Raw genomic sequence first — 13,025 nt, 5'->3', positions numbered from 1 at the left:
CGGAACTGGGTGACTCTGCGGAGTACGAGATCTCTCTCTGGAGGATTTACTCCTCGAGGACTTAGAGCCGGAGCTAGAAGCCTTAGACTGCTGCTCCCGGGATTCCCAGCCGGAGACTTACGGGAGGAGGAAGAAGCCGAAGTCGTCTTCTTAGACGACGACGACGTCTTAGTCAAGGTCATCACTTTAGCCTTGACCTTAGGTCTAACCGAAGCGTCAGGAGGAGAATATATTTCGTCACCCGTAAAGCCTTGGAAGGATGGAGAGGTTGCAGGGGTAGAAGAAACAGTTGCGCCCAAGGGTGACCCTTGGGTGTCCACCTTACCTACCTCGACCAATAGGTCGTCTATACCTACCATAGGTTCAACATTAATATCCAGGGTCGCGACATCCGTAGAGATATCCTGGTCTTGATCAGTTAATGAGGTAGCCAGCTGTTGTTGGATGAAGGCGATAGTCGGAGCCGCCTCTACCGGGTCGACGTATCCTGTCGCCTTGCCTCCGGGGTAAGATTAATAATGCCAATTGCTTCTCCAGGATGTAGGGCTGTCCTTGGCGGCGTTTTTCCCAAAACCGCCGACCCAGGCCCGCAGGGTAGCCAGTGCGGTATCCCTTACTGCCGGCGCCTGGAAGAGAGGGCGTAGTTTAGATTTAAGAATCACTTAAAACTAAAACTTAAAGTATAACTTAAACTAAATGCCTTAAGTTAAAGTAAATGATGAAAACTTAAGCGCTAAAATAGAAGCGGAGCAGCTACCTGAGATGGAAATACTTACCCCTTCCCCAAAAGCTGGGGCTCACCAGATCGTAACATATGGTACACGCTCATGGTACCAGACCTGGATGTCCCCGAGCGGAGTCGCGCATGGAGCATGGGACCGGCAAACTTCGTGTCCACAAGGGTCCTCCCTGAAGTGTGGCGGAACATCCCGGATGCTCACAGTTGGTGGTCTGTAAGTGGGAACAGACATGAGTATCTTAAAAACATCACTTACAGTCTAAAGGACAGAAGAACTCCGTTGCATGCCGGAGCTCGGAAAAAATTTGGGCATAACCCCTCCCTGCATCGCCTGAATAGGCTATAATCCCGGAGAGATCCGGTAAGACAGTAAGGGAGGGGGATGGTTTAAGGTACTAAGATAAACTATAGATAACTTAAACCTAACACACAAGCAAACCGGACTAAGTCCAGTGCGTAGCGGAGTGTAGTAACTCAGCAATACGGTAAGGTTAGCAGAGACCCACTGTATGCTCCGGTCCACTCTACTGGGTGGACTAACAACTTTCCGCTGGATACCAGGACTCCGATCAGGAAGGAGCCCTAGTAAGGTGGGAAAGGGCGAGAAGACATACAGGCACGAGCTAGCCCGGAGCGACAAGGTAGCGCGGAGGGGGGGAAAGGCCAGTACCCCCCCACTCCGTACACCCGGTCCAAGCCGGACCGAGAAGCCGGAGAAGTCGAGACCAGTCAGGGTCTGTCCCGACTCCCTAGCCCCTAGCCCCTCCGCCTGAGGGAAGAGGGAGGAGGCAGGCTCGGGTATGCGGAGCGAGCATGGGCAGGACCGACCACCCCCGCCCGACTCTATGGAAGAGCGGGAGGGGGGGGGGGAGAATGACTGGACAGGCGTCTGGCTGTCCCGTGATCACGAAGTGACCACGAGGCGGTAAGACCAATACGATAACTAAGCCTAGGACGACCAACTGATCAGAGAGATGCTATAGGGGAAGCAACCGAACTGATGAGCGGTAGTATAGGCTCAAAGAGCCAGGACCTAGGCTAAGCCAGACGCCTAACTAACCTAACTATAACAAAATACACAGTATAAATAAATAAAATGAAAGAAAGAAAACAATATAGCAGGAGAAAAAATCCAGGAGTGTACGACTAACCCGAAGGCAAGTCTACCACTCAAAGCTAGTCAGAGGCCGATACTAAGAACCTGGACTAGGGTCTGGATAGAAGAAGCCTACGTAAGGTAAAATACATGCATGCATGACAAACCTGAGTTAGACCGTACCCTAAGTAAAGCGGATAATAATATAGAGCGAATATAATAAGGGGATGTTCTAGGTATGGGAGACCGAGAACGAACCCACCATGAGGCAGAACCATGCTGCCATGCTTCCGATCCCGAGATCGTATTTATACCTAAAAAACGGCAAATACTGTCTCAGGGCCGGAAAAAAACCAACTAACCGTAAATACTGAGTACTTAACTTAGCTGCTGCGATAGCTGCACGCTCCATAATAGAAAATCCAATGAAAGGGCACAAAAAACACAGAGAGGAAAAATATCACAACCGACTCGTGTGCGCTAACTTGAAAGGATGGCCACCAGAGGCGCAGCAGTCGGCAGCATGGGATGGAGTAGTAGTAGTACGAGCTGCTCACTCTGTCGGGTCGGCTCCCTCTGGGAGGGTTTTTGTTGTGGGAGATTTCTATTGGCATTTGGCTTGTGGTAGTGGTCTCACTCGCCTAGTGTTCATACCGACACCCTCCTGGAGGGTGAGCGAAGGTCAGTTACACTGACCTTTTTCTTTATTTTATTTATTCTCTGGTATGTGTTTAGTACATTTACCCTAGAAATAATAGATTAAAGGATATTTCGCGAGCGACACGAGCTGAGCCCAGAAATATCCACGTTTGCTCGAGTGAGTGCTAACTGAAAAGGATGGCCACCAGAGGCGCAGCAGTCGGCAGCATGGGATGGAGTATAGTAGTACGAGCTGCTCACTCTGTGGGTCGGCTCTCCCATGGAGGGTTTTTGTTGTGGGAGATTTCTATTGGTTTTTGGCTCGTGGTAGTGGTCTCACTCGCCTAGTGTTCATACCGACACCTCTTGGAGGGTGAGCGACGTCAGTTGTACTGACCTTTTTCTTTATTTTATTTATTTTCTTTTATGTGTTAGTACATTTACCCTAGAAATAATAGATTAAAGGATATTTCGCGCAGCGACACGAGCTGAGCCCAGAAAACATATTCTTAAGGGGCTGTGTTATTTTTATGACTCCAGCATTACCATTTAGTGACAAAATCTGCTTATGTGAGGTCTGTTAAGTTGAGTTGCCACTTTGTATGAGAGTCATAACATTTATTTGTAAAGGTGTTTTAGCTTCAGAACAAGAAAATAACACAATTGCACAAATGCTCTGCACTCCAATTTTAGGGGTAGTCATTTATGAAGGGTGAGGAGAAGATTTTCTCAGTTCATTACTTTGTTTTCAACAAATGTTTAGTTAATTATGTATTAAGACTGTTTATCTTGCAGATCATGCAAGGAGAAATAGATAGGCTTCAAGATGAAGTGGATAGTAAGAAAAAGGAGTTAAAGGAGTGGGGTAAACAGCTGACTTCTGCAGCAGAACAACTCGCAGCTGTGAAGTCTCAGTTAGCAGAATCCCAAGAGGAAAATGCAACACTTCTGAAAACTCTTAAGGTATGTTTATATGTATGTAAGATTTGGTAATTGTGAACATTGAAATTTTGAGATTTAAAAATTATTAAGCAGAATTGAACACAACAGTGGTGGAAGTGTTAAGGTATTAAAATAGTTTTTTGGTAATGGAAATTTTCATGATTTTGCTTTGAATCACGAAATTAGTTGTTTTTTCCTGACTATACATATTTATATACAGGCTGCTATTGTATGCACTTAAATACCACGTCATGTAATGTGTAGTAATGGAAATGCTCCTGGTTTTACAGTAAATTATTTAATAAATTAGTTGGTTTTTCTTTTCTAAATATTTTCATGCAGGGTTTATTTTCATCATAAAAACTTTTAAATACACTCAAAAAACTATTTTCTTTGTGTTGCATTACTTTTTGCCTTTTTCTTGAAATCAATTTCCTTTGGCCTGCTTCCATTTTGCTGTCCAACTTCTTTATCTTTAACATGCTCCAGCTTTCACCTCATTAGATGAAAAAATTCTCAGTTGAACCCAATGTCAGTCTAGTGTTGTGACTTAGTGATCTTGTTACATCTTTCACATATTACACTGCCCGGTTATCGGTGGGGGTTCCATTCTATGCGTGGTGCTGATAAGTGAAAACCGCCATTAACCAAAACTCGGTGATTTATGGCACTTAATGACACCAATAACCGGTTAATGGCACCTCTCTTAGGATGTTTTGGTGCCATAACTCTAGTACCAACCAGCACCTTATGGCACCAATAGCAAAAACTTGGTCCATTTTGGCACCATAAATCACCAATTTTATGGCACTAGACAAGTGCCATAAAACCGTATCGCCATTAACCGAGTCCACCGATAACCAGGGACTGCCTTATGTCAGTATACACCCTATATTGTAATGTTTTTTAATTATTCCTTGACTTCTCATGAAAATGTTTCATAACAATCCTGAGCACAATAAAGAGTTCAGAGTTTTAGAATTTATTCATTGATTCACCTTAACAGAATTATGATGATGTATTTATTTTGATGATCATTATTATTATATATTCAAGTCAGGTTATCCCATTCCTGAGTGAAATGTGTGGTGAAATCTTTTTTTTTTTTTCTTATCCTATATCTTGTGTTCTCTCAGCTTGAACTAACCTAATGCATATCCTCATTTATACTCACTCTCTATGTAATTTTTAGTGTTTCCACAGGTTGACCATTTGTCTTATCCATATCTGCCACTACTCTTGACTGATTGCTCTTCCCATATTTCATTTCAATCTACATTCAAGCCCTTAATCATCATATGCCTCTGCTGTAAATAATCACAAAATACCCTAGCAGCAAATCTCTGCTCTTATTTGTTACAACTAGTCTGATTTGTTACAACTAGTCTGAATCTGCCTTTTTTTCTGAAGTACTGCTGATTTTGTTCTTCAGAGAATCACAAGATTGAAGCAGATCATAAGCTTTCCTTTGTTTAGTAATGAGATGCAGTATTCTTATTTATCTGCAGTCATACTCTGTTTTATTCAGGCTTTTGCTATTCTTTCTTTTAACTATTCTAGGCATAACCTTGAACTCACATCTAACTTTTGAGAAACATCTAATGAAAGTTTCAGCAAATGCTGCGCAAAAGTTAAGTATTGTTCATAAGGCCTCATATATTTATAACAGTGATAAAATCAATGCAACCTGTTTTAGGTCATTTGTACTCTCTTTAACTGTTCTCCAGTGTGGATGTCTGCTTCTGCCAAAGCTTTGTCCCTTAGTACTTGGTTTCTGTTTTCTAATAGTAGTATGTAGTTATGACTTGGACCATTGACAGATGCTATCTTGTTTGTCACTTTTTCATGAGTTGTATTCCAACAGAGATCTTTCACATTCACAATTAATCTGTGATCCCCTTTATCTGCTGAGAGCAATGAGATTCGCTGAACAGCAGTACCAATGTGCAGTAAATGTGCCTTGCCGTTGAACTTATCAGTTCCAGAGGCCCTTTATTCCTCATATTGTTGGGCTGTGAAACACCTTCCACGAGGAAGTTGTGCAATTGCAACTTCAGAAGTTCAAGCGAAGGTGCAATTACATTACTACCCTAATACTACTAGTATTCTCCTTGCATTTTGATATATTTTTAGCTACAGTGGTACCTCATTTGTCAAACGTTTCTTATGTTGAACATTCCATTTTTTTTTACCAAGTTTTGAAGAAATTTTGTCATTTGTTGAAGAAATACTCATACTTCAACCTGACCAATTGTCATGGTTTTCTTGTACTTGACAGCCTACTGCTTCTCTTTTTGGGAGCATGGAAGTTTCTGGGACATGGTCCCTGGAACAAAAGAATCTTCACGTCAGTGTAAAGGAATTAACTCTATTCATTTAGGCCTCCAAGCCCTCTCGAACATGATTGTTGACAAAACAGTAGTGGTCCATTCTGACAACAATCACATCGCAATGTGACTATGATTCTAGTAGCTCCATTCTAGTCTCTGAAAGAGTGATTCCTGGACCTTCTAAGACTGTTAGTGGACTTCCCAAGACTCCTTCCACAGAGACCGTGTCTACTCAGCCTCACTTCAGGAAGTTCCACCAAGGATTACCCACTCTTGCTCTGGTAGGCTTTAGACTGTCCGGAGACTCATCAGAGTGAAGGGTTTTCAAGACCAGCTGCAGAGGTTGTTGCAAGATGTGGATGTCAGTCTTCTTGCAAAGTCTACCAAACCAAGTGGGCAGTCTTCCACAGATGGTGTAGCAGACTTAACATCTCGTCTTCTAAGACATCAGTGACTCAGATAGCTGATTTTCTTCTCCCTGTAAGGGCCTGTAGGGGATTGTCATCTTCCACCAATTAGAGGATATAGAGCCATACTGAGTTCTGTTTTCAAACATTCCAAACAGATGATCGACTCTGTCTCTTGGAATCTTGATGTGGTTCTCAAGTGGTTAACGTTAACAGACCCCATTAAGTCCCTCTGTTCCATGTCTCGCAGGAACCTGACTCAAAAGATTACTCCTTGTCGCTTTGCTACTGGCAAGCATGTGATCAAGCTTCAGACCATCAATAAGAGAATAGGATTCATTCAGGGAGATACAGTCTGCTCTTTTACTCTCGGTTTCTTGGCCAAGAACAAAGCACCATCCAAGCCCTGGCTTCACTCTTTCACTGTTAAGAATGTGATAGAGATCCTTGACCTGGAAGAGGAGGAAAGGGTCCTTTGCCCGTTAAGGCCTTAAGGTATTACCAGGAAAGGACTGAGAAGAGCAGAGGACCATCCAGCAATTTCTGGTACTCTATCAAGAATCCTGACCGCTTTCTAAGAATGCATTGTCGTTCTTCTTAAAGGACCTAATTACTGAGGCACATTCTCAGATCCAAGGGGGCATCTTGCCTTTCTTTAAGGTGAAAGCCCATGACGGAGTGGTCGTTACTTCGTTTGCTTTTGGGCATAATGTATATGTCCCTCTTCAATTTAAGTCAACTTACTGGAAGTGTTAGTCAATTTTTGCATCACACAACTTAGATGAAGTAGAAACAGTGTTTGAAAACTGCAGTACCTTGGGGCCATTATCAGTGGCTGAACCATAGGAAGAAATCCTTTTATCCTCTATCTCTTCACCTTGATGCAGGGTGTCGAGTCACAGGGGAGCCTGGGGGTACTATGTATTGTGTTTTTTTATTTGTGGAGATGAAAGTTTTTATTGTATTCTGGTACTGCTCCCAGGCCAAGGGCATCTTGTTTTTAAGCGTTGCTAGCCATCAGACATATTCTTCACTGCAAAGCTCCCACCTAAGGTATATGTGCCCCACGGCTGTACTCCCGCACCACTACATGTTAAGATGAGCTCTGACCAGAGGCAGTATTTACCTGCAGTAGCTCTCTTAACAGTTAAGGAAACAACAACTTGTTAAAATTAGGCTAAGGCATAGGTGGAAACCATAGCCATAGTAATGTAATTACTTGCTAAGTATATATGAAACTAAATTTTTTCATGAAAATAACATTTTTTCTAGCTTCTGGCTTTCTCTTCATAAAGTTTTCATACATTTTAGTCTACTCCACTGACCTGTTTCTTAGCTACTTTAATAAATCTTTGGTAATTCCTGGTGTTTTCAAAGTCTTTCCATTTATCATCTTAAGGGATTTTGTAACATATTCAGACATGTCATGGTGGTGTTTTTGTTATATCAGCATTCTCATGCTCAATTCTTTCTCTTTTTGTAAGATTATCTTTGTTGCCTTCATTGGTCTATTGTTTCTTTCATTGTAACTGTAATGTCTATTTTCAACATTGTGCCCTATATTAACTGTGGTAAGCTTTTGATTTCTAATCCTCCCACATCATTCTCATCACCCATGCCACCTCCTTGTATAATAGAGCAGTCATTTTCTGTTATGCTTTTTGTTGTTATTTGAATAAAATCCACCTCTTCTTCACTCTCATTTATCATTTTGTCTTACCTCTTCATCAACAAATTTTTCAGTATCCTTAATTATTGGGTAGGTCAGAATTCCAGTACTGCCTCATGGTCATTGTTTCTTTCTCAGATGTGCATCTTTTCATTACATCATCCTTTCAGACACCATTTCAGGTCCCTGTTTACTAACACACCCTTTGATTGTGGGGCATCATGTAATGTGAATGGATTAAACAAATCTTTTTTTCTTGAAGGGTTTTATTTTGATGACAGAGTTTACTTTATTTTTTGTATGATTAATATCATTTATAATTTACATGGGTAGTAGGCATCAGCAAGTGATTCTTACCCAAACGTCTTGAACTTTGTATCATTCTTGTTGACTGCATTTTTCAGAATCAAGAAGAAAGTATTGCATCTAGTAGAGAGGAATCAGCTAATTTAAGAGGGCAGATAGCAGCTTTAGAAAAACGGTTGTCTGCAGAAACTGAACAACAGCTTGCTATAGAAGAGCGAAGAAAAAAAGCTGAAGAAAAAATGGAGGAGCAGCGTAACAAAGCAGCACAGTATGCTAGGGAGTTGGAAGAAGCCAAGCAGGCAAGTATTTTAATTTTAACGTTGCAGGAATAATAGTTTAGTTTTCTTCATGTTTAGTGTAGAGCTTCCATTTCTTTTGGGTAGTTGATTTTATCTAATAGTAGTGTTCCCCCCATATACGCGAGGGATGCTTACCAGACACTCCCGTGAATAGTTGGAACCCCTATAAAAACACTTAAAACTGCCTATTTTATTAGTTAAAACTCAAGAAAACCCACTACAAATGTTTACACCTGGTTTTTTAATAGTTTTATCACAAAAAGTGCATTTTATGATGAAATTGATTAAAAAAACCAGTGATTTGTGGATATTTCTCAGAAAAATACTGAGTATAGATGAATTTTCTGCAAGTAGTGGGGATATATGTTCCAGAGAGAAATCCGCGAATCCTGTGTGTGAATACGGAGGGGGGCCGGTTCACTGTAGTTTGTTTATCATAAACTTGTCAATCTTATTAAATCCTCACTGTGGTCTGTGATGTTTCCCATACTTACAGCCTTTAGTTCACAAAATAAAAAGAATGTCTCCACAATGCTAGCACCACCTGGATCCTCCTCCATCAATCCATCAACCACCTCATATCGTGTGAGTCTGCTGCCATGGTAAGAATTACACTTAAGGGGATCGGCCGGTTTCCGACTTTTTTAACGACAGGTTGTTGATATATAGGGGGTTTGTTAAAGGATATTGTGTGGAACTTCTGGGGAAAAAACTTTTGTTCAGTGACCTTAGGTTTTGTGACGCCAGAGCATTTTTTGGCCAAAAATGGCCATTTTCAAAATGCATCTCCTCCTTTGCTTCTTGGTTTTAAGGGATGAGATTTGAACCACATATAAAACACATATGGACCTTTGATATAAAGCCGAGGATTTTTTATTTTTCAATTATTTTTCGAGATATGAATTTTTTTTTTTTTTTATGAAATTTTCCCAGAAAAATTTCAGGAAAAAAATTGCCAAAAATCAGAAACTCAAAATATTGAAAATCCCCGGCTTTTATGTAATCTACCATGTTTCCTCATATTATATATGAAATTTCATTTAGATTGGTTCAATACTAAGGGAGGAGATACATTTTGAAGGTGAAAAACTTATGTTTTGAGAAACGGGCCTTCAAAGTTATAGGTACATAAAAAAAGGTAAAAGACTGTGTTTCCATTAATTTTATGGTTTTAGTTTTTATTTTTGAGTATTAATGCCAAAATTATTATGAATAGGAATATTAATTAATTGATTATCTTTGTGCCTAAGACACATTATTATAAATTTTAGGCTCCTGGTCCCCCCTTGTCTGATCTTGTCATAAGGTATTACTCTAGGGTATCATAGTTTCCTACACTACTCATTGTCGCCAGGTTATGTGGTTATTTAAAATCCTCCGGCTTCATATTCTTGAATTTTCTTGTGTATTTTCTTTCTTTCTGGGAATTTCTTCTTTCTGGCACTCAATCTTCTTCTTTCTTTATCTTGAAGTTCTAGGCTTCGTTGAAGAGCAGAAGATATGCCAAATTCTTGGAAGAGTGTTGTGTTTCTGTATCCAAAGTTATGGTCAAGCACAGTTGTTTGTGCTACAAACTTTACTCTTTGTGCTCCAGCAAACTTAGTCTTGTGTGCTCTGTTCCAAATTTTTGAATGAAAACTTTCATTCGCGTTTTGTGTAAGACCGCGAACACAGCGTTCAAGCAATTCTTTCTCAGACAGTGCTTCATACACAGCCTTTATTTTCCTTTCACTCTCAGCATCTAAATTGATAACTGTTGAAGATCTCTTGAACTCTATTTTCTCTCTTTCTTTACCCATTGCTATGCTGCGCTGAAAATAGCACCAAGAATCTTCCCCTTTTTTTTGGACAAAGTCCATGACGTTGATTTTCTTTGGAACTGAATATATGGTTGAATGATGCCATTATATCCTTCTTCATATCAATCCATGATTTACCAATATTACGGTGGATTGCCCTGCCATAATAATTAGTCATTATGCTAATGTTTGTATCCGACAATTTATTCTTTCCACTTAGAGCACTAAATTTTCTTCTTTTTCCATTTCTTGTTACTCTCTCTTCTTTTTCATCTTCTGTTAGTCTCTTCATTCTGTTAGTCATTCTTTTCTTTACATGGTTGATGCATTCTACTTTCGCCACTTTTAAATTTTCATACGGTCCATTTCCACCGTTCATTGCTAAAACACTATTATAAGCGCTGGAATCTCCATCTCCAACAAAGGTGGCGTAGCGGAATCCCAAATCTTGCGACCTTGAAAACATCCTTATGGCGCCTTCTGTTTCCATCCCTCCTGATGTACCTTCATAGTTTATATTACAATCTTCATCATGAAGGGTTCTCCACACGAGTTCAGTCGTTTTAGCGGCACATGCTTTGCAAACTTTGTTCATCACTTCAAAGTCTATCACATATCCTGTGCACACTTCTATTATGACTCCCATACCTACATTAGAAACATGGCCTCTTTTCATCCATGTCCCATCGTAGGATACGTCAATATTGAGTATTCCATTTTCATCAGGCACAATTCCCATATATTTCCTGTAGTATGTTCTTATATTTTCAAAGATTTTCCCTTGTTTCATCTGAAAATATGTATCCATTTTATCGTAAAGATATCTAAGATGGCGTGAATACTTGCTATTTCCCATTGGTTTTATACCAAGTGTTCCTTGTAATCTCTTCAGTCCCGCAAATCCATAATCTTCCAACAAAGAATGATAGATTACTGCCACATTGGTTTTTTACTAGTGTCTCAAATCCATCCCTTGCCAAATGGATCCTCGGAATTACTTTGTATCCACAATTCGGTATTCGTGATTCAAGTAATTTTTCAAGTCTTGCTTCACTTATTATTATCATTTTATTTTCACTATCGTTGATAATATCAGCTTCCGATCTACTGCTTTCTTCTTCTAAAATATCATTGCCCTTTAGCAGTGATGAACGAATAAAGAGACAATTAGGGGTGGATGTGGTTGGTCTCTGGTCAGCAGAGATCATATCATGCGCCATTTGCTGCGCGGCCTCTCTCTCTCCCGTCGTCGCTTCATTCCCCTCTATGGCACTAGTTTCTTGAATTCTCTGCTCTACTTCTTCGATGGGCATATCCAATTGGCTTTTCTGCATTATAGAGGCATGAAGTGAAGTCTTGGACCTTTTAGGCATGGTGAAAAACTAAAAACACCGCAGAAAACAGAGTTCAGTCAAGGCTAGCGAGCGTGAAAAAATGCGACCTTATAACGTGCAAGTTTTATAGGCAACTGTTGGCCTGTGGCCACGCGCTGAGCCTCATGACTCATGATGCGTGCTTTGTCTTGTCTAGGAATAACTAAGAAGGTACCAATTAGGCTATTATTGACATTATATATTTCATTTCAAAGGAAGTTTTCGTATCATATATCACAAAAACTATACCAGACTAAATCATTTGCGCTACTGGTGTTTTGTGGGTATAAAGTTATTGTTACATTTCAGGCCATAACTAGAAAAGTAAGGCGAATTTTAGCATAATATTTTGTGGACACATTCTTGAATGCTCTATGAAGCCATAGAATTTTTTTCAGCAAATTGAATATGTTTCATATTTTTTGGGTTTTTTAGGCAGCCGATCCCCTTAAGTATGTATGCCCTAGTGACACTTTCATAGCTTCCTTCATTTTCTCTGCCTGTACTTTGACTAAAGGAATGCAGGACTATGACAGGGTTGGTACTACAAGGTTCCTGATGCTACCTGTAACATCAACCTTTCAGCTTACCTTTGGTGAAGCAATGAAAGATATGATATGGAAAACTTTAGTAAGTTTTTGAAGACTAGGGAAAATAGGTGAGGAGAGAACGTGTTACTATGCATCATTTGTTAAGTGTTTTGAAGTCCCAGTCATAGCCTTTCATATTTCATTCCTGTGCCAATTTTTACCTTGTTTTTGTCTATGCATTATGTTTTGATATTACTCCAAGTAAGGAAGCCTTGCTGCATTCTCCTGGGTTCATAATCTCCCTGATTATACTATTTTGAGTTCATAAAAGCTGCAATCCACGGCCTACAACATTTTTCGTGATCTCTCCTGGGTCCTTCAACACCTCTCAAACTATCCAAGACATTGGCAAGTCAGCCCCCCACCTAAATTGTAATTCAGGCATAGTATGCTTGTTGATTTTGTGAAGAATAAGCAAGTTTTTCTTAAAAACACAGTCATATTTAAAGTGCCTACGTTCCACTCCAGTGATCTTGCAGTTGTAAGTTCTGTCTACATGACATACGGGTGACTCATGGATGGATGGTTAAGGGTCCAGGTGACAATAGTGTCACAGTGCGTTTTTTTTTTTTTTTTTTTTTGTGAAGAGAAGGCTCTGAGACAGGAAATAATTTGATGAGGTTAAGGTTTAATATAATTTATGGTTTGTATGAAGATTTTTTAATGAAACTTTTTTATTTTAGATTGTATGACTTAAAGTTAATGTAATGCTTTTATAATTACAAACAAGGTATGAAGAATAACAGTTAATGAGTAGAGATTGGTTGCATTAGTTTGTCTTCTTCATGCGTGGTTCTGTATTTTTAAAGCTTACAATATTCTTGCATGTATGATGT

General features: G+C 39.9%; 1 protein-coding gene across 4 annotated transcripts in view; it reads left to right on the top strand.

Moving 5' to 3' along the window:
• The window catches only part of LOC135221728 (myosin-11-like), a 247,313-nt gene that overhangs the window by 181,440 nt on the left and 52,848 nt on the right, over window positions 1-13,025 (top strand). For all 4 annotated transcript variants that reach the window (XM_064259518.1, XM_064259519.1, XM_064259517.1 and 1 more), the window contains 2 exons: window positions 3,270-3,437; window positions 8,227-8,427. In XM_064259518.1, coding sequence (XP_064115588.1) covers window positions 3,270-3,437; window positions 8,227-8,427 — 369 coding nt within the window. The remainder of the gene's footprint in view (window positions 1-3,269; window positions 3,438-8,226; window positions 8,428-13,025) is intronic.

The sequence above is a fragment of the Macrobrachium nipponense genome, chromosome 3, assembly GCF_015104395.2.
Source record: "Macrobrachium nipponense isolate FS-2020 chromosome 3, ASM1510439v2, whole genome shotgun sequence".
Classification (NCBI taxonomy): domain Eukaryota; kingdom Metazoa; phylum Arthropoda; class Malacostraca; order Decapoda; family Palaemonidae; genus Macrobrachium; species Macrobrachium nipponense.
This window is presented reverse-complemented; position numbering and strand designations above follow the sequence as displayed.